Source organism: Pongo pygmaeus, chromosome 7, assembly GCF_028885625.2.
Source record: "Pongo pygmaeus isolate AG05252 chromosome 7, NHGRI_mPonPyg2-v2.0_pri, whole genome shotgun sequence".
Taxonomy (NCBI): domain Eukaryota; kingdom Metazoa; phylum Chordata; class Mammalia; order Primates; family Hominidae; genus Pongo; species Pongo pygmaeus.
The window spans coordinates 121,874,750-121,895,523 of record NC_072380.2 but is presented as its reverse complement, the minus strand read 5'-3'; the positions used below and the strand labels follow the sequence as shown (position 1 = coordinate 121,895,523).

Below are 20,774 nucleotides of genomic sequence, written 5' to 3'. Positions count from 1 at the left end.
CTGAATGAGTTTCATTTTACATTGAGAAATTCCAAGCAGGGGAATAAAATAACCAGACTTGAATTTTACTAAGGCCACTTAGGCAACAGTGTGGAATAGATATTGGAGGGGGCACAGATCAACTAAGGCAAAGAAATACTAAGTCTACTACAATAATCTGGGCTTGAACTAAGACAATTACGAGGGCACGTAGTGGATATTTACAGCCTTGCTATACTCAGAAGTGGTTCTCAATCAGCAGCATGAGCACCAGTTGGGTACTCGCCAGAAATACAGAATCTTAAAGCCATGCCCCTTATCTTCAGAATCAGCATTTCAGTAAGCTCCTCAGATAATCTATATAGCTAGGAGGTACCATTCAGAAATAAGGAATATAGCAGGGGCAATTATTGGGGGAAAAAGTCATTATTTTAGGTAAGGTCAGTTTGAAGTGAGGATATTCTAAAGACTTGATCCATAGCAGTTGGGTGTCTGGGTGTGGAGGCTAGGATGAAGTCTGGTTTGGAGACAGTTTAGCATTTATCAACCTGTATTTGAAGTCACGGTCTGACGCAAGTTTCCTGGGATTTGCTCAGGAAAAGTATATCCAGTTAGTGAGGCAGAGGGCCCTGGAGGGAGCCCTAGGAAACACCATTATCTACAAGTCCCAGACAGCAAAAAGTACTCCACAAGAAACAGAAGGAACTTCCAGTGGTAGGAAAAGCAATGTGAGGAGTGGGAAGAGAGTTCCAAGTGGCAGGATGGTCAACATTCGCATTTTCCAGCAGAAGTCACGTAAGAATAGACAAGAGTCCATTGGATTTGGCAATCCTGATGTCAGGGTAAAGCTAATGGGTGGAGATTACTTCCCATTAAGTTCTTTCTTGACCTTAGTATGTGGGGATGCAATTTAAAGATTCTGCATTCAAAGTTCAGATGAGTAGAGTATGTGGAAGGAGCTTGGTATGGAGCCAACTTGCAAATGTTCTCTCTTCCATTAGATGGTAAATTCTTTGAAGCATAAGGAAGGCACATAAAGATGAGTAAGACCCAGTCCTAACCCTCAGAGTTTATAAACAATACGAATAAGACAACTGTAGTACAAGATGGGGCATTACAATTTATAAAATATTATGGGGACTCAAAAGAGGAATACACCATATGCAGTCAGAAAAGGTTGCTTACTTTCCAGCTGTTAACACAGAGAACTGTACATACTAAATACTTAAACTACATTAATTGCTTTTGCGCTCAACAAATTTGGTGAATTAGTAATAAAGACAAAGTCCCATTCATTTCAAAATCCAAGCAAACTTCAAACTCATTCATGAGATATTTATTAAAATAACACATTTAGGGAAAAAAATCAATACAATGTATACATCATTACTGAAAACTGTATACCATCATACAAAAAAGGATTTTATTTTGGGAAATTGTTTTCTAATTTATGGCAAGTTTTACTTTCAGAAATAAAACCACAACAACACAATCTAATTCAATCTTAAAGGCTGGCATGCTGAGCAAGGAATGTTCTTATTCTTTGTAGGAGCTCCTTCTTTACACTGTCAGGTACCAGGGCTGAAAAACAAAAACAAAAAAAAATAAGAGTAAGAAGGTACCAATTAATACATGACAATTTCAGATCTGACATTTTGCTCAGGGTAAACAACATAAGAATTTCATAAATTACCCTCATGTTCAATTAAAAAAATAGGTAAAAGACAAAGAAAAGTGTCTTCTTGCAATTCATCATTTTAAATGAACTATCCAATGCCTAAATGCACTGCATGTTGATAAGAAGAAAACATGAGAAAATTCTTTAGGAGTAAAGAAGACCATTTTTAAATACAGAGGCTATAACAGATGGATAAATTTGATTAAAACACAATAACAATTTATGCTGAATGAAAAATCACCATAAGCAAGGCCAAAAGATAAAAACTGAGGAAATGTTCTTACAGAAAAGGGCTGATCTTTCTACTATACAGTTGTTTCACACTGATAAGGAAAAGATCAAAAGGCTAATAGAAACATGAGCAAAAGAGATGAAGAAGAGTTCTTGAACATAAAAGGGTCTCAATCTCAGAAGAGAAATGAAATTAAAACCACATTTACATAGCATATTTTACCAATCATAGGCAAAAATACAAAGGTCAATAATATACTGTGTTGGCTGGGTACTATGGCTCATGCCTGTCATCCCAGCAGTCTGGAAGGTTGAGGCAGGAGGATTGCCTGAGTCCGGGAGTTCAAGACCAGCCTGGGCAACATGGCGAAACCTGTCTCTACAAAAAACAAAATTAGTGGAGCATGGTGGTGTGTGTCTGTGGTCTCAGCTACTCGGGAAGCTGAGGCAGAAGGATCACTTAAGCCTGGGAGATCGGGGCTAGTGGGCCATGATCATGCCACTGCACTCCATCCTGGGTGACAGAGCAAGATCCTATCTCAAAAAAAAAAAAAAAAAAGGGTATATTTATACATACACAAAAATATACATTTATATACATACATAAAATATATAAACATATATAATATATATTTTAAGTATACACCTATGTAAAAATATATATGTATACATACACACTGTTGGCAACACTGTGTTGGCAAGACTAAGGGAGCACTCTCATATTAGGTGGAGTATAAACTGGTATATGTTTTAGAAGGTAATCTGTATTTTACTGAAATAATTCACGTCTATACACTCCGAGCTAGTAAAAATCCAAAAAATTGCAACTGTTATACGTTATACCTTTGACCCATTTGACTATTAGCTATTCAGAATATTAAACCATGAATGCAAAAAAAAAAGGGGGGGTTAACTAAAACTTCTAATGTATTTACTTGTGTTCTGGGGAAATGGAAAACTTCAGATATAGTTCAATATTTCCATAAAAAAATTATACAAATCAAATAAGCCAGATATTCTTCTTTATAAACTGTTCAGTTTAAGCCAACCTACAAATCAAGACTATATAATTAATTCAAGTCCACTGGAAATGTAATCAATATGTATACTAAAAATAATTTTAATCAAAATTATGGTGATTGAGAACAGGATCAGTTAGTTGCCTTGAAATAAGATGGGACTATAAAGGAATACCATTAGGGAGGTTTTGGTGGTGAGGGAACTGTTTGTTCTGTATCCTGACAGTGGTAGCTACATGAACCTATACATATGTATAAAGTACACAGAACTGCACACTAAAAAAACGACAATTTTACTGTGTTAAAAAATATGTCTACTCTTAACAACAGTAAGAAGACTAAGAACATAAATTAAAACACCTATTTTTACTTCTCTTTTCTTTATTTGCTCATTCTCTAGCAGGGGAGCTACAAGACATTGAAATGTCCAAGGTTTAAGTATTGAAGGAGAAGCAAACGATAGTTTCTAACTTGTACAGCTGGTTCCCAAATAATGTTAACAGACTAAGTGTAAGTCACAGAAGAAAACAAAAACAAAATGAATTTAGAGAAATTTAAAAATATAAATTCATAAGGGGAATAATAATTTTTTTTCCTTTCCCCAAGACATATTTGAAGAAAAAGTCATGTTTTTCAGTTGTAAACAGGCCTAAAGAGATGGCTGACAAGGACCATGGGATTCTATAGCTTATTCCCAGCAGGGAGGAGTTCAAAAATTCATGATCTGTAGTAATAATTTTCAACCTTATTTACTTTTTACACTTAAATTCTTTTCACAATTTCTGTGTGAGAAAACAACTTGGGCCATCTAATTTACCTTCCAGTTACAACCCCAACTTTACCAAAGTAAATGAAAATAATGTAGTTATATCTAAGATAACAATGATGTAGCTCCTGACAACATTTACTACACATCATCAGTTTTAATATAATATTTCCTATCTTAACTTTGCCTTCTGTAAACAAGGCATTAAAGGTTGAAATTAAGAAGGTGGTTGCATTGTGAGTCTTAAATATAAATTACTCTGAACGTGAAGTCATGGAGCTACCAAATTCTTAAGTAGACATTTAAGAAGACAGACCTTCATTAATTTTTAATAAGGAGATAAAGGGGCAATGACTCAGGGGTTGGAATAAGACTTTGAATTATTAAATATTTAAGTGGAGTCATGCCATATCTGATAAAGTTTATAAATCCTAGCTTCATGTAGTATTTGACACTGCAGAATCCCATATTTTAAAAATTATTTGCTTGAACAACTGTATCAACTTGCATTGGTGCACTGTTCTAGAGTACAAGAACACTAAAACCTAGTATCTCATTTGTTACTCCCAGACTATGCTAGGAGGCAGGTAGGCAATTTTAACTCTTTACAAGAGGCAACACAGGTAGTGCTTTTCCTTAAAAACAGAAAGAAAATCTGAATCAGCAAGAGATTTTTAAAAAATCATGTCTGCAGCATGTTTCCTTTAACACACTCTGTATTCCTTACCTCTGCCTTTTGGAGTGATTTCAGCCACCAAGTCATCAACAGTAACGTGTTCTAGTCCTTTTTCTTTAATTACCTCTTATGCAAAAGTAAAAAACAAATCATATCATTTAAAATCATTATCTGTAAGAAAGATTTTCATAGAGGAAGGGTTAAGATCATGTTTTTAGAGTGTAGACTGGTTTTTTTAAAAAAAGGACACTGAAAATTTAGTTCAACCTTACAAACACATCAAGTATTCTTTAGATCTAAAAGATAAAAGTCTGTTCATAAGTCTCAGCTAAATAACCAGTAACTTAATAATTGTGACATAATAAATTTAGACTGTAATATTCAAATCTAACATCTGTAAAATGCCAAAAACTTATAACTAACTGTTATAACTAACATTTACTAGATCTCTATAGGTGCTTTACAACATTTAATATTCACAATGATCTAATGGGTTAGGCATTTTCCCACTTCACAGGTGAGGCAACTGAGGCTTAAAGATTAAATAAGTCATCCAGCCCTGAGTTGAAATCCAGCTCTATTCTTTCAGTGATGAAAATCTATATGACCTTAAAGTCTATGCTTTTACTAATTTGTCACATTGCCTTCTTAAAGTTAACATATAAATAGTTCATTATTTTTATTTGTAGAAACCATTACAATACAATGGGGATTCATTAAAAATATCCAGAGTTCCATTATATCAAAAGCTGAGACAGAAAGAACGCTCCCCTTAGTGACATGTATAATCCATCAAATGGTATCATCAATACCCAGCAATTTAATAAGCTTCCCTGCTACTTTTTTGTTAAGTGCATTCTAAGAGCTTTCATAGATGAATTTTTCAAATGTTCACGTTAAAGACAGGAAAGAGAAAACTTCTATAAGTCTGCCAACCCTAAAGTGTTCCATTTAAGTTAAAACATAAGAAACAATAAAGTTGCTGAAAGACATGAGATTCCATATTCTGATGCCAGAAAAAATCTTAAGTGCTCATGCTTCACTTAACAGAAACAGAGAAAATTTCTAAAAATTTGGGAATTAGGTCTACATATGCCACCAAGAAGAGGAAACCATTACAAGATTAAATTCCATATTTGTTTAAAATCATGCTTGAATACTCAATATACCTCAAAATAAGCAACCCCCCAAACCAATCCTGATCAGAAAAATGGGATTAGTTTATCTTCCAAATGAAACTGATTACCTTTACAGTGTGCCTTCAACTGATCCTTCCAGCCACATTCAATTAATTTAGCTCTCAGCAACTCTTTGAGGCTGTTGAAACAGAAGTGTTTTCAAATTGAACAATGTATAACATCTTAGACAGGAATGTATGAAGCAAAGGTTCAGTGTTCAACTAAAAATTCCCTGCCTTCCAGTTACCAAACTTTAACTGTGGCCTAATCTTGGTTCGATTGCTAAATAGTTCTTTGATCTTATGCAAGTACTTAAACTGTGGCCTTTCATTTCATCTGGGTCTCATTTAGTGAGTAAAATTAAATGAAGTGGAGGGGCTAAAATACTTTTCAAGGAGATCTATTCTTTGGCCACGTTATATACTTTTTACCGTTCTCTACCAACAGGAATATCATGGGTCTTGTACAACATCTAGAGAGTATTAACTGAACTTGGAGCAGCTGCACCTCTGAAATCTTCAAATTCCAAAATCCATTCTTTAACCTTAACTTCTTATCCTTTAGCTCTACTATTTCCCCCATTACCTCTAACCTCACAGGCTACCCACTTCTTTGATCCCAGCCTATCGGGCCCTTCTAAACTACAAAATGACAATGGTATTTCATTGACTGTAAGACTGTTGTTCTCCCCACATTTTAACGGTTCAGTAATTGGCAAGCCCCCAGTGTTTTCTTTTTCTCAATGGCAAAAAAGTGGCAGTGTATATGCAACTAATGGCATCACAGATGCAATAAAATATTTTCTTATCCTTTTGCCATATCCACTTTTACAAATCTTCAGTCCTCAACCTAAATCATTTAACTTCTCAGGTTAAAAATGTCACATCCCAAACAAATTCTCTTTCCCTGCAAACCACTTTCACTATCCCTAGACATCCACTATGTGACATTCTCATCTTAATATTTAATTAGGTCTTTCAATCTTAATAGGGCCAAAATCCAACTTTTGATTCTCTACCACTTCATCCTGTTTGTTCTTCTGAGAATGGCAATTCCATTCTTCTGGTTCCTCAAACTAGGAATCTCTGTAGTATCCTTTTGCTCAGCTGCCTTGTTAACACTACACATCCAATCTATGAGCAAATCCTATTGGGTTCAATTTAAAACATATACCTAGAATTCACCTTTCTCAGTATCTCCACCACTACTACCCTAGTTCAAGCCATCATCTCTTCTCTAGAATATTACCATAGCATTCTAGGTTGTCTCCCTGCTTCTTCCCTTGTACACTTAGTTCTTCTCCTGCTGCTCAAAAACCTCCCAGTGCCTTCCCAATTTACTCAGAATAAAACTCCAAGACTTTATTACAGCCTACTTGATCCTTCATGATCTGCCTTCTCCCCAGCTACGCCACTGACTTGATCTCCACTCTCCCTCACCCAATTTACTCAGTCTCCCTAGCATCCCTGTGCTCCTCAAAAATGAAAGGCAAGCTCCTATCTCAGGAACTTGAAGAGTCCCTGCTTGCCCTCATATCCTTCTGATTTTTTTTTTTTTTTGAGATGGAGTTTCACTCTTGTCACCCAGGCTGGAGTGAAGTGGCGCGATCTCAGGTCACCACAACCTCCGCCTCCCGAGTTCAAGCGATTCGCCTGCCTCAGCCTCCCAAGTAGCTGGGACTACAGCCCATCACCATGCATGGCTAATTTTTGTATTTTTAGTAGAGATGGGGTTTCACCATGTTAGCCAGGATAGTCTCAATCTCCTGACCTTGTGATCCGCCAGCCTCGGCCTCCCAAAGTGCTGGGATTACAGGCGTGAGCCACTGCGCACGGCCTCCTGATTTCTTGTTTTTTCTATGTAAAATATTACACCTCTTTATTTTCTGCTTTATTGTTCCTCTAGTGCTCATCACCATCTGACATTATTACACATTTTTATTTGTCTCCTCCCATTAGAATGCAAGCTCCATGAAAACACAGACTCCATTTTTGTCTACTACTGTTACCTCCAACACCTTAACAGGGCATGGCATATGATAGAAACTCAGTAACTTAAAGCTGCATGAATCAAAAACAAACAAAAAAAACAACACAGAATCCGTACTCCTTACTAGCAGTACTATCCTCTAAAGCTACCCAAGGCAGTTATAGATGCCTCCTTCCTCATTTTGAGGGTTGCTGTTTCTACATTTTATTAAAATTCTAAGATCTCCTTCCAATTTTTGGAGTTTTCCATTTTCAACCCTGTATAATCTTCTACCTCATTTTTCTATCTTGTTCCCTTCAAGTCCAAGCTCCACACCAAGAGAGTAAGATTCCTAAAGTGTAAACGTGATCTAGTCATTTCCTTTCTTAAAACTTTAAATGACTCCCATCATCCAAAAATAAAGTCAGCAACAGATGTACCTCTTTTTCTTATTGTGTGAGATCTTACATGATCACCTTAATGCCCAGGTTGAGTTGAAAGATTCCCCCTCTTCCTTATACATATTTGTCTTACTCACTTTATAACCCTGCCTCTGGGAGCCTTTCTTGATTCCTCAGCCCCTTCTTTGTACTTCTAAACCTGTTGATTCTGCAAGTATTTACTTGGCCAATTATGAACCAAACAAAGCATTAGATGCTGGGTACACAATGTTGTTTTTGGTGTTAAAGAACTTAGACTATACTGGAGGATACAAACTAGCCAAGTAGGTTGTTAGAATACAATACTGATTAAATGCTATGATGGAACAAGGTATTCGGGACTTAAAAACATTCCTTGAAGAGACAACATATAAATTAGGCCTGATAGTTGAGCTAGAATTAGCTAAAAAGGAAGAGAAGGAAGAATGTTTCAGAGAGTGGAAACAGCACTTGCTGCTCCAAGGTTGAGAGCTTGGTAAATGAAGCTGGTTCCACAACGTTGTCTCCCTGTTAAAACCCAGGTAACATTATGTCTCCGGTTGTAATTCAGGTGTGTACTTTTTCTTCTCCGTCAAATTACTCTTTAAGAGCCATATCTTGCTCATCTTTCTACATCACCACTTCCCTCCAAGTCCTGCAATACTTAACAAACCTAAATTATTTTTTCCAGATGTTCGGAATAGAAACTTTTATAATCTCAATTGTCTGTAATTCTTTCCAGTGACATGTTTCATTTCTTGTTTAGATTCTTACAAGCTAACTATTAAAGACGGTGAAATGTAATTTATTGACACAATCTATTACTTACCGTTCTCTTTCTCCAGTTTCTATCAACTTTTGGTTAATCGCTGCTCTCATCTGCGCATCTTTGTTCATCTTGCTAACCTGGACATCAACATGTATTTTCAGATGTAGAACATTTACAAAGTATTTTCTTCTAAATCCTCTAGGCAGGCATCCTAACATGTTTACCATTCTATTAACTGAAGGGGTGATACATTTCAAGTGTGTTAACAATATCATTACTCTTTATTAAACACTTATGTGCTTGGCACTGGGCTAATGCAGTGTGGGTTTGCTTTTTTTAAAACATCACATTTAATTCCCAGAACGTAGTGTTACATATTTATATTAATAAAATAATCTGTATTTTACTGATGAGGAAACTGAGGCACAGAGAAAGTGAAAAGGCAGAATTTGAACTCAAGTACTTTGACCCTAGGAGCTCCAGAACTGAACATTAACTGACGATCACTTCTGCACAGACTGCATCCAAAAATTGGGATAAGTCATATATACTAAACATCAAAAAAAGATTAAACACTACTAGCAAAAAAATAAAATTACCAGGCCGGGCGCGGTAGGTCACGCCTGTAATCCCAGCACTTTGGGAGGCCCAGGCGGGTGGATCACGAGGTCAGGAGTTCAAGACCAGCCTGACCAAGATGGTGAAACCCCGTCTCTACTAAAAATAGAAAAATAAGCCGGGCTTGGTGGCAGGTGTCTGTAATCCCAGCTACTCAGGAGGGTGAGGCAGGAGAATAGCTTGAACCCGGGAGGCACAGGTTGCAGTGAGCCGACATTGCGCCGCTGCACTCCAGCCTGGGTGACAGGGCAAGACTCCGTCTCAAAACAATAATAATAATAATAATTAATTAATCAAAAAAATAAAATTACTAGATAAGGCTCTAAGTGTTTTGCTTTACTCTTCACTAGGATGAATCCACAATTACAACTGCTAAACCTAAGTGTGTGGATGCGTGTGTTTACACATACATTGCTGATGAGATAAGGAGAAAACAAATCTCAAACTAATTCCTAACTTACAAAGTCCTCAATTTTCAGTAAAAACAGACAACCCAAACCAAAATGATGTTGAAAGGAGAGGAAAGTTAGGTTTTGAAAGCGTTCAAGCCACCTAAAAGTTTAAATTAAATAAAACTTGGCGTAAACTAACGTTTTCCCACCTCATCTGTCACTAACTTGAGATTACTTTTGTTGTCTTCCATCTGGCCTATTGAAAATTCAGACTGGCAATGAGTTTCCAGAGTTGTTTTTTTTTTTCTTTTTTGAGAGGAACAGGAAAAAGGAGAAGTTGAGTAAGAACTAGGAAATGCTTGCTTTTGTAATTGGAGGCTAACATTTTCAAAATAACTACAAGGTCTAGTCAGTACCATTCCTGGAATATTGAATTTGATCTCCTCTTGGCTCCTAAAATTCGGATAGTGACCTTGGACAAGTCACTTAATTCTTAAAGGCCTCAGTTTTCTCACTGGTAAAACAAGGGCGCTAGGGTATCCCTCCCAGTTCAGACATTCTTAGGGAAAATAGAACAGGGCGGAGACAGCGGGAGAGGCGGGAGGGGAGGAGCCAGAAAACAAAGCGAGGACTGGCTTCAGGCCAACTCCGGTAGCACGCCCTGTCGGAGAGCCCTACAGGCCCGCGAGCGCGGGTCGGGGACGCTAACGAAAGACAGTACATCGAAAGGAGCCTGGGCTGGGCCCGGGTCCCGGCCCTGAGGACCACGGGCATAGCTCACCACCATCACCGCGGGCGAGGGCCGTCCCTTCCCAGCGACGAAATGACCCTTGCGCTGACGACCGTTACCTACCACACTCTTCGGCTGCCCGGACTTAGACCCTCAGTAGCTCGGGCACCTAAGCACACAGAAAGCTAGAACACGCATTTCCGGGGCGGGGTCTCGCCACCCTGCCTATAATGTGAGAATTTAACCAGCGCGGGCCGCCTCCTGGTTGCTAGGGCCTCTGGGTAAGAGAGTTCAGACCTTGCCGTCGCGCGGGCGTTAAGTACCAGGAGAACTACATAGCCCAGCATGCAACAGTCTCAACTTTTTCACGGACACTACATTTCCCAGAAGGCAGTTCGCACCGCAGTGTCTTGTGGGATGGGAACCACGCCGCTTCCCAGTCTCTGTGCGAGGCGTGAAGCGCGGACCTTTCAACAAGGGCTTTATTAATTCTCACGCTGCGACCCCGGAAAGCGATGGAGGTGGCGGCTAATTGCTCCCTACGGGTGAAGAGACCTCTGTTGGATCCCCGCTTCGAGGGTTACAAGCTCTCTCTTGAGCCGCTGCCTTGTTACCAGCTGGAGCTTGACGCAGGTGGGAAGCGGCGGCGCCCTTCGTACTCCGTTCCTTTCCCCTTTCGGCTGCCTCTGGCCTGACCCTTCCCGCAATTTCTTTCTTTCTGACTGGCAAGCGAAGCCACCGTGGCGGCTTGGGTGGAGTCACGGAGGCCGCTGCTTCTGGGGAATGATGCCCATCCCAGAACCCAGTGGGAGCCGCTTTCGCGCGCTCTTCGGTAACGGGACCCTGAGCCCCCTCCGTCAGCAGCCCAGCCTCTGAGGTCTGAGGTCTGAGGGCTGGCGTGCGGGTGCTGCCTGGGGCCCTGGCTGCTCTGTGTCCACAGCCTGGTTCCTGTTTCGGGGGACGCTGAGAACATTCCTTCCTCCTGGAGCATCGCTTGTGAACGTGTGCGTTGAGAAACCACATCTCCTTGGAGGACCCCCAGTTCCTGTTTCCTCTGACCGAGAGCCGTTTCTTAGAAGAGAAACTACATTCCAGTCATAGCATTTTTAATTACTCAGTTCCTGGCACATTAAGAACTCTGTGGTAGAGAACATCTCTAGAAGATAGTGAGGAAAAGTGGATTTACTCCCACACTGCTACTCCTTGCTTTATCTGTAGCTGGTAGAATATCCTTATTCTTGTTTTTACAACTTAACGGCATTTTCGTTATGATAGAGTCCAGAGATCTGCGTTTTAAAATACACACCCCTGCTGATTCTGATGCATGTTTTCAGAGATCACACTTTGAGAAATAGTGGTCTAGAGTTAATTATAACAGACATTAAAGTATAAAACAAGTTTTTGCTAATTTATTAAATTCAGAAATATTTACTGAGTGCCTGTTTTGTGTTACGTCCTGATGATATCGAAATGAACAAGACACCTTCCATAACAGAAGAGGACTATTAACTAGTTAGAAAGAAAATTGTGAACAGATAATTGTAAAACAATATGGGAAGGCAGTGATAGGGATATGTACAAAATACAATGGTAGTACTTGAATATCTTTCCTAAACTAGTCTGGGGATCTGGGAAGGCTTCTTGGAGGAGTTAATATCTAAGTTGAGCTTTGAAGGGTAGGTAAGAGTTGACTAGGATGACAGAGGATAAGCTTGATTTTTCTTTTTATTTGCTTCCTTTTCCTCTTTGCCACTGTGTTTCTTCCAGTGACCCCATGTCAGTAGATGGTATCACCATGTTTAGTTAGTGCATTAGAAAGTGAAGCCAAAATTCAGTGTCTCAAAACAAGAAGCAGTTATTATTGCTCACAAGTCTACGGGTCAGCTGAGTGGTTCTTCTAGTCCTACTTGGGCTCACTGATGCATCCTTGTTCAGTAATGGATCTGCTGGGAAGCTCTGCTCATTTGGCTGGACTTCCTCATATGTTTGGAGGGTGGGGGTAGGGTCTCAGACTATAGGCTTATTTAAGATTCTTTCAAATGGTCTCCTTTTGACTTTTCTCCATGTGGTCTCTTATCCTTTAGCCGACTAGACTAGCCCAGGTTGGTTCCAAGAGACACTTGTGCTGGAGTCATTTGGGGTTTATTTCTTTTAGCCACTGTCTGCTTGGTAGCAAGTCCGGTCAGCTCCACATTTTGATATCTCTAGGCCTCCACCCTTATCCAAATCAGAGTGATCTCTTACCTGAACTCTAGTAGCCTCCTGACTAGCCTTCCTGCCTTCACTTTTGGGCTTCCTCATTGCATTCTCCATAAGAGGTACTTATCGGCTTTTTAAATTCTATCTTGATTTGTTGTCTGTTTCCTCCACTAGACTATGAGTTCCTTGAAAACAGTGATGTTTTTCTTTTGCTCACTACCCTATATCTAGTGCTTGACACATAGTATGTATTCAATAAAATTAGTATATGAAGAAGAGAAGAAATTGTTGAGGTCATTCCATTCATGGAAAAGCATGAGGAAAGGGAAATAATTAGTAGGTTGTATGCTGGACATCCTTGCACTCTTACATTGCTGGAGCAAAATGTCTGGGAAAGTGAGAGGAAATAGATCAGTGAGGGCCTTGTTTGCCTTTTGGATTTCCGGTCATTCAGTGTTTCCCTGACATTTTTGTATTGAGCCATTACAATATAAAATAAAACTCAGCTGCTGTAGTTCTGTCAACTTTTCTGTTTACTAGGTGGAGATGTTTCTTAAAAACTATCATTTACTCATCCATCTTTTCATAAACAAAAGGATATTTTAACACCAAAAAAGCAGGAAGCAAAATCTCACAATAAACAATCCATTGAATACTTTAACTTTAGAAAAAATTCACAAAGTTGTCCTTGTTCCATACTCATTTCATCAGTGTTAATCTTAGATTCTGTGTTTGGGATGTACAACTGCAGGATATCAGTTGCCATTTGAAGATTTTTTTTTTTTTTGAGGCTGAGTCTTGCTCTATTGCCCAGGCTGGACTGTAGTGGTGTGATCTCGTCTCACTGCAACCTCTGTCTTCCGGGTTCAGGCGATTCTCCTGCCTCAGCCTCCCGAGTAGTTGGGATTACAGGCGCCCGCCACCATGCCCAGCTAATTTTTGTTTGTTTCTTTTTGTTTTTGTTTTGTTTTTTGAGACAGAGTCTCTATCGTCGAGGCTGGAGTGCAGTGGCGCTATCTCAGCTCACTGCAACTTCCGCCTCCCGGGTTCAAGCAGTTCTCTGCCTCAGCCTCTGGAGTAGCTGGGATTACAAGTGCCTGCCACCAAGCCCAGCTAATTTTTGTATGTTTAGTAGAGAAGGAGTTTTACCATCTTGGCCAAGCTGGTCTTGAACTCCTGACTTCGCGATCCACCTGCCTCAGCCTCCCAAAGTGCTGGGATTACAGGCCTGAGCCACTGCTTCGACCGATTTTTTTTTTCTTTGAAGTTCAGGTACATGTGCAGGATGTGCAGGTTTGGTACATAGGTAAACGTGTGCCATGGTGGTTTGCTGCACCTATCAACGCATCACCTAGGTATTAAGCCCAGCATGCATTAGCTATTTTTCCTAATGTTCTCCTTCCCCCTACCCCATCCTCTGACAGACCACAGTGTGTGTTGTTCCCCTCCCTGTGTCCATGTGATCTCATTGTTCAGCTCCCACTTACAAGTGAGAACATGTGGTGTTTTGTGTTCTGTTACTTCATTAGTTTGTTGAGGGCAGTGGCTTCCAGCTCCTTCCATGTCCCTTTGAAAGATATGATTGTGTTCCTTTTTATGGCTGCATAGTATTACATCGTGTATGTGTACCACATTTTAAGTACAAGGGACATGAACAGATACGGGAGTTGAAAAGCTTACCTCAGGCTCTGTGGAGGTTGAGTTTGGAAGATGAGATGACTGCACACAGCAAATAGGAGGCTTTTGCAATAGTTCACATGATGAGTTTTTCATTAGGAATTACTTGAGAATGACGAAAAAGATTATTTTGTTTAAAAACTATCATTTCTAGAGATAGTGAAGCATAATTGAGGTGCTACTGGTAATTTGATTTCTTTTATTCTAACCAAAGGAGTTCACTTTAGTTCCACAAACCTTTGATGGGCACCTTGGCTACCTGAAACACTGCATTTAAGATGTAAAGATGACATGGTCTCTGGTGTCAAGAACTTGATGCAATGAGGCTTATTCTCTTGTCTTAAATAAAACCTAAAGTATAATAATAATAATAATAAAAGAAAAAAATTATAAAAAAAAAAAAGAATGTTAAACTCAAAAACTTAAATAATGTTATTAAGTTGTACCAAAATTTCCTTTGCTATATAAGCAGTAAATGTCACTTTGTCTTTTTCTATTCCAAAGAACTAAACAAAATTATTTTTAATCAAATTGCAATTGCCTTTTGATCTGGCAATTCCCTTCCTAGGCATTTATAAATATCCTTTTCCTAGAATCTTCATTTAGTACATGTCTTTTTATATGTTTTTATATGTTTCCCACCTGTATTTCACCTGGCTAATTCATACTTCGTTCTTTCATGTTGGCTTACATGTTACTTCCTCAGGGATTCCTTTCTTGACTAGTCAGAATCTACACTATAGAATCTGTATTTATACGTTGCCATAGTAACCAGTACTTCATAGACTTTATCATACTTCGTAGCATCCAGTATGTTTTCTTTGCTAAGGTTATTGATTTTGTATTGAAGGGTCCCGTGTCCATCATTTTCAATGCTTTATCTCCAGGGTTGGAGCATGCCTGGTAAGTAGGACATAAATTTGTGTCACAGATTAAACAGCTTTATGAAGACATAATTGACAATAAACTACAAATTTAAAATGTACAACTTAACAAGTTGTGATATATGTATACACCTGTGAAATCATCACCACAATCAAGATACTAAACTTAGCTATCATTCCCAAAGTTTCCTTGTACCCTTCTGTAACCATCTCTCTGCTCCTTCTGTGTAGGTTGACAGTTTTTTCTTTCAATGCTTTAAAGTTATAGCCTCAGTCTTCTTGCTTATATTGTTTCTGATGAGAAATCTCACATTATCCTATCTTTGTTGCTCTATACATAACATGCCTTTTTTCTTCTGTTTTAAGATTTTTCTCTTTTACATTGGTTTTGAGCAGTTTGATAATATTGTGCCCAGCTGTGGTTTTCTTTATGATTCTTATGTTTGGGGTTTGTTGAGCTATAAACTGTGGACATATAGTTTTTATCAAGATCAATGGCAGTATTTTGGCTATTATTTCTTCCAATTTTTCCCCCCTGTTCTCTCCTTTGAAGACTCCAGTTACACATTTTTAGATCACAGAAGTTGGCCTCAGCTCATGAATGCCCGTTTCACTTTTTCTATATACTTTTTTCTGTTTTATTGCCAACAGTTTCCATTTTCATGCCTTTAGTTTCGTTTACTTTTTTTTTTTGTAATATTAATCTCTTGTTAATCCCATCCGGTGTATTTTTCATCTTGGACATTGTAATATTCACATCTAGAAGTTTGACTTAAATAATTTGCATCTTTCTTGCTTCTACTTACTTATGTTGAACATATATGGAGTACACGTGGCAATAATTGTTTTTACATCTTGTTGTGTGAATTGTAGCTTCCATGTCAGTTTTATGTTGACTTCTGTTGATTGGTAATTCTATTCATTATGGGTTTTGTTTTCTTTCCTCTTTGCATATCTGGTAACCTTTGATTGGATGCCAGACATTGTGAATTTTACCTTGTTAGGTGCAGGTTATTTTTGTATTTTTATAATGTTCTTGAGATTTTTTTCTGGGATGTAGTTGAGTTACTTGGAAACAGATTAATTCCATTGGTTCTTGCTTTTATGATTTGTTAGTCCGATCAGGAGCGGTGCTCAGTCTAGGGTTATTTCCCACTACCGAGGCAAGACTTTCCTGTGTATACTACCCAGTATCCCACAAATTAAGGGTTTTCTCCATTCTGCTTATTGGGAGCAGTTATGGTTCCTAACCTTGTGTGAGTGCCCAGGATTTCTCTTCAACCCTTTCAGATGGTTCTTTCTGTAGCCTGGGGTAATCGCCTCAAACACATGCCATTAGTACTCTTGAGTACTTGAGGCAGACTCTTAGATCTCTGGGCTTCTCTCTGCATCTCTCTTTTCTCTGCTACTCTGTCTAATGAACTATAGCTGCCTTGATCTCCCCAGGCAGCCTAGTTCTTCAACTCAAGGAGGTTGAAGTCAACTCTACATACAAGTACTCTGGCCTTTTTCTTTCTTCAGAGAAGGGGGAAGAAAAGCTGGTGAAGATTTACACTACAGTTAAAGGGAGGGAAAAGCCATGTAACCGTTGTATTTTTATGTAGAGTTGACTATACCTCACTTTCCCTTCTTTGTGCTGTGGTCTGGAAACTCCTCAAGGCAGTAAACTAGATTGGTGGTAGGGCTAATCTCATAAGTCTCCTTTGTTGCTTTATGTCTGATGTCTTGAAAACTGTTGTTTCATTTAACTTTCTCTGGTTTATTTCATCTTATTGGATGTTTCTGGTGGAGAGATAAATCTGGTTCCTATTCTTCCATCTTTGCTGCAAGCAAAAGTTGTTCAATATATATTTTTAAGTGAAAAAATATTTTCTGTAGAATAATAGAGCTAGAAACAATTGAAAAGGCCTAATGAGGATAGTGAGAAAATGGATGTATAAACGGCTTTTTAAAGAAGTTTGAGAAGAACAAGGTAGGGGAGAGCTCTGCTTTAGCGGCCAGGCAGAGAAAAGGAAGCCTTCTTTATTTGTTTATTTTTCGAGTGGGGAAGTTTCAGCATCTATAAGTGGAGGGGAAACACCAGTGGAGAGGAGATAACTTCTGGCAGGAGAAAACTGAATCATAAACACCTGTGTGGGAATTAGCCTTAGATGGGAGAAAAGGAACAGGGAAATCAATGCTTAATCTTATGTGCCATGCATTGATAGTAAATACATTGCATATTTCGATTGAAGCTTGTAAATGCTTTTGTACAATTAGTATTACTAACCTTTATTATAGATGAGGAAATGGGCAATAAGATGAGCTAACTTAACCAAGCTATTCATCAGTGGCAAAGCTGACCCTAAAGCTTATGCTTTTTCTAATGATCTTTGTGGTCACTCTGGCCTTCTTCTTTCTTCAGAGCGGGGGGAAGAAAAGCTGGTGAAGATTTACACTACAGTTAGAGTAAAGGGAGGGAAAAGCCACGTAACCATTGTATTTATGTAGAGTTGACTATAAAACTCATCTCTACCCTTATGGAGGAAAAGATGGGGAAAATACCCACATGAATGTGTTATGGTCAGAGAAGTATTGCATAAAATAATTTTATGGGAGCAGTGCTGTTAACTCGGGTTCTCCTGTGTTCTTTAAGTCTCGCTTTAGAATTTGTGGACTTGTACTTTTACTTTTTTACACCTTTATAGATAAAAAGTAAGCTCAGTAACTAGGTGAAAAGAAGACTTTTTGGATTGATTCTAGAAGATAAGTGGTCCATGAAGTGACTTTTGTAAGTTAATGTTCTTTGCCTCTCTCTTCTCCCTTTTTAAAGATTATTATACTTTGCTTATGTAAATATTAGACTGCATCATATTTAATTGGTGTCAAAGAGTTAAATATTGGCAATATCATGTGGTTCAAGTAATAGTGTATTTTGAGAAGCCAAGAAACAGTAATGAATATCATTGTTAGCACCAGTAGTGCAGGAGACAGGTCTGTTTTATTCACTGTTTGTGCCCAATGCCAACCACAATGTCTGGTACATATAGTAGATAATAAATAATTATGAATGAAGAACTATAGGCCTTTGAGGTCCCATGAGGCTTTTGTGGTTTTCATGTGAAAAACTAGGTTTTGAGGTTTGGTAAGTATTTGAGCAAATGTTAAGGGAAACTCTTCTTGTGAGGCCCTAAGTTCTTTTTAGAAGACAAATCCTTATCAGATTTTTCAGCAAAGCTCTTTTATTTTCAATGCAAGATATCATTAAATAATAAAATATTTACTACACTGGCTTCTCTGTAAAAAGTTCCTCTTCTTCAACCCTTAACAAAGATCTATGCAGAGATTGAAGCCTCACTGCCCCCTACTTCTTTTTTTGGGAGAACTGTGCGAAAGAGCTCTGCCGGTAGCTAAGAACTGTCACATTCTGGACACTGCTTTTCTACTTTCAGTTGCTCTGCCTCCCACTTTTATAATCAAGATAATTGACATGGTCATCATCATGTGATAACTTTTCCTTTCTCATTTGGGGCCAGAGAGGTGTCCTTTTTCTATGCATTAATAGGGATTTTACAAAATAGCATGTAATGTGGCCTAGACTCACATCTGTGTCTTAATAACTTAAATAAATTATCTTGTTGGAATGAAACAATCATGAAGTGTTGTAATAAGGCAGATGTCTAAGAAGCCTCCAGTTTGTTCAGCATTGCCCAGAGGTCTTTGCACAGATATGAAGAAAATGTATTTGTTATATCGTTGTCTAATATTACTGCTTCAGGCCCTTATGTTACCATGCACTTTTCCTGCAGTATTGAGTTTCATCCACACAGTGGTGCTAGAAAACCAAGAAATGATCATTGTTTTCCTCCTAATCAGTACAATACATATTTCTAACTGTTGCTTATAAAATAAGTGGTGTTATATGTTTCCTCAACCTCTATCAAATCTATCATAATTAGGATTTTTACCTGTGAAATGTTTCCATGATTATTCAACCAGATGATTGCAATAGCTCTCTAGTGGATCTTCCTGGATTTACCCTGCTTTATTCCAATTTGTTTTCCATATTGTAGTTATAAGTACTCTTTTATAAACTCAAATCTGAACTTTACTCTCCTGCTTAAAAACTGTTAATGAATTATTTTAAGTTGAATTTGTCAACAAAAATAAATACAGTCCGTTCATAATCCAGTTCTTGCTGAGCTTTCATTTACTGCAACCTTTCCTGTACAAGTCCCCTTGTTGCTCTGCATTTTGGCCAGTGTGGCCTTCTTTGAACAATAGTGTGGCCTTATTTGTGTTCTTTGAACACAAGTTTTTCTTCCTACTTTTTACAGATTTTCTTTCTGTCTGGAAAAGTAGAGGAGTGGGTATGCATGTATATAGGTATATTTTTTATTTTAAAAATATGTTAAATTGATAAACTGGGATTTTATGTTATATTTTGATGCATGCATACAGTGTGTAATGATCAAATCAGTATTTAGGGTGTTCATCAACTTCAGTATTTACCATTTCTTTGTGTTGAGAACATTTGAAATCTTCTAGCTATTTTGGTACTCGCTGTTTTGAAATATACAATATATTGTTGTTAACTGTAGTCACCCAACTGTGCTATCAAACATGAGAACTTAATCCTTTTAATTGTGTGTTCGCACCCATTAAGCAACCTCCCTCCATCCCCCACCCCCATCTTTCCCAGCCTCTGATAACTATCTTTCTACTCTCTCCCTCCATGAAATCCACTTTTTTAGCTGTGTATATGATGTCTTTCTGTACCTGGTTTATTTTATTTATTTATTTTTGAGATGAAGTTTCACTCTGTCCTAGGCTGGAGTGCAGTGGATCGATCTCGGCTCACTGCAACCTCCGCCTCCTGGGTTCAAGCGATTCTCGTGCCTCAGCCTCCCCAGTAGTTGGAATTACAGGCACGCACTGTCACACCCAGCTAATTTGTTTTTTGTATTTTTAGTAGAGACGGAGTTTCACCATGTTGGCCAGGATGGTCTCAATCTCCTGACCTTGTGATCCGCCCGCCTTGGCCTCCCAAAGTGCTGGGATTACAGGCCTGAGCCTCGGCGCCCGGCCCTGTGCCTGGTTTATTTCACTTAACTTAATGACCTCCAGTTCCATCTATGTTGCTGCAAATGATAGAATTTCGTTCTTTTTTATGGCTGAATAGTATTTCAGTGTGTGTATATACTACATTTTCTTTATCTGTTCATTCTTTGATGGCCACTTAGGTTTCCCCCATGTCTTGGCTTTTGTAAATAGTGCTGAAATAATCATGGAAGTGATGGTATTCCTTTTGATATACTGACTTTCTTTTGTTTTGATAAATATTCATTTGTGGGAGTGCCTACTGTGGTATAGTAGTTATAGTTTTAGTTTATTGAGAAACCTCTTTACTACTATAATGGCTGTACTAATTTACATTCCCACTGACAGATTATGCGTTCCCTTTTCTCCACATCCTTGCCAGCATTTGTTAATTTTTTTTTGTATTTTTTTGAAAATAGCCATTCTAACTAGAAGAAGATGATATCTCATTGTGATTTCGATTTGCATTTCCTCAATAATTAGTGATGTTGAGCATTTTTTCATGTACCTGT

General features: G+C 38.4%; 2 protein-coding genes and 1 long non-coding RNA gene across 4 annotated transcripts in view; 1 reads left to right on the top strand and 2 right to left on the bottom strand.

Annotated features, from left to right (window-relative positions):
- Positions 1-1,293: 1,293 nt before the first annotated feature.
- ENY2 (ENY2 transcription and export complex 2 subunit) lies at positions 1,294-10,667 on the bottom strand. 2 transcript variants are annotated; one of them, XM_054499881.2, is made up of 5 exons: positions 10,547-10,667; positions 8,744-8,820; positions 5,596-5,666; positions 4,401-4,475; positions 1,294-1,560 (listed from the first exon to the last, which is right to left on the bottom strand). In XM_054499881.2, the coding sequence occupies exons 2-5, from the start codon at positions 8,809-8,811 to the stop codon at positions 1,484-1,486; spliced, it is 291 nt and encodes a 96-aa protein (XP_054355856.1). In that variant the 5' UTR covers positions 8,812-8,820; positions 10,547-10,667; the 3' UTR covers positions 1,294-1,483. The 2 variants fall into 2 exon arrangements, with proteins under 2 accessions (XP_054355856.1, XP_054355855.1); XM_054499880.1 differs by having other exon boundaries at positions 10,475-10,612.
- Positions 10,668-10,825: 158 nt separating this feature from the next.
- Positions 10,826-20,774, top strand: part of NUDCD1 (NudC domain containing 1) — a 92,964-nt gene continuing 83,015 nt past the window's right edge. Inside the window, exon 1 of the mRNA XM_054499878.2 lies at positions 10,826-11,056. Within this exon, the coding sequence (XP_054355853.1) occupies positions 10,939-11,056 (118 nt within the window). The 5' untranslated portion in view covers positions 10,826-10,938. The remainder of the gene's footprint in view (positions 11,057-20,774) is intronic.
- Positions 14,303-15,047, bottom strand: LOC134740035 (uncharacterized). Its single transcript, XR_010127274.1, has 3 exons — positions 14,942-15,047; positions 14,537-14,650; positions 14,303-14,404 (listed from the first exon to the last, which is right to left on the bottom strand). It is a non-coding gene; the product is annotated as an uncharacterized LOC134740035 (long non-coding RNA).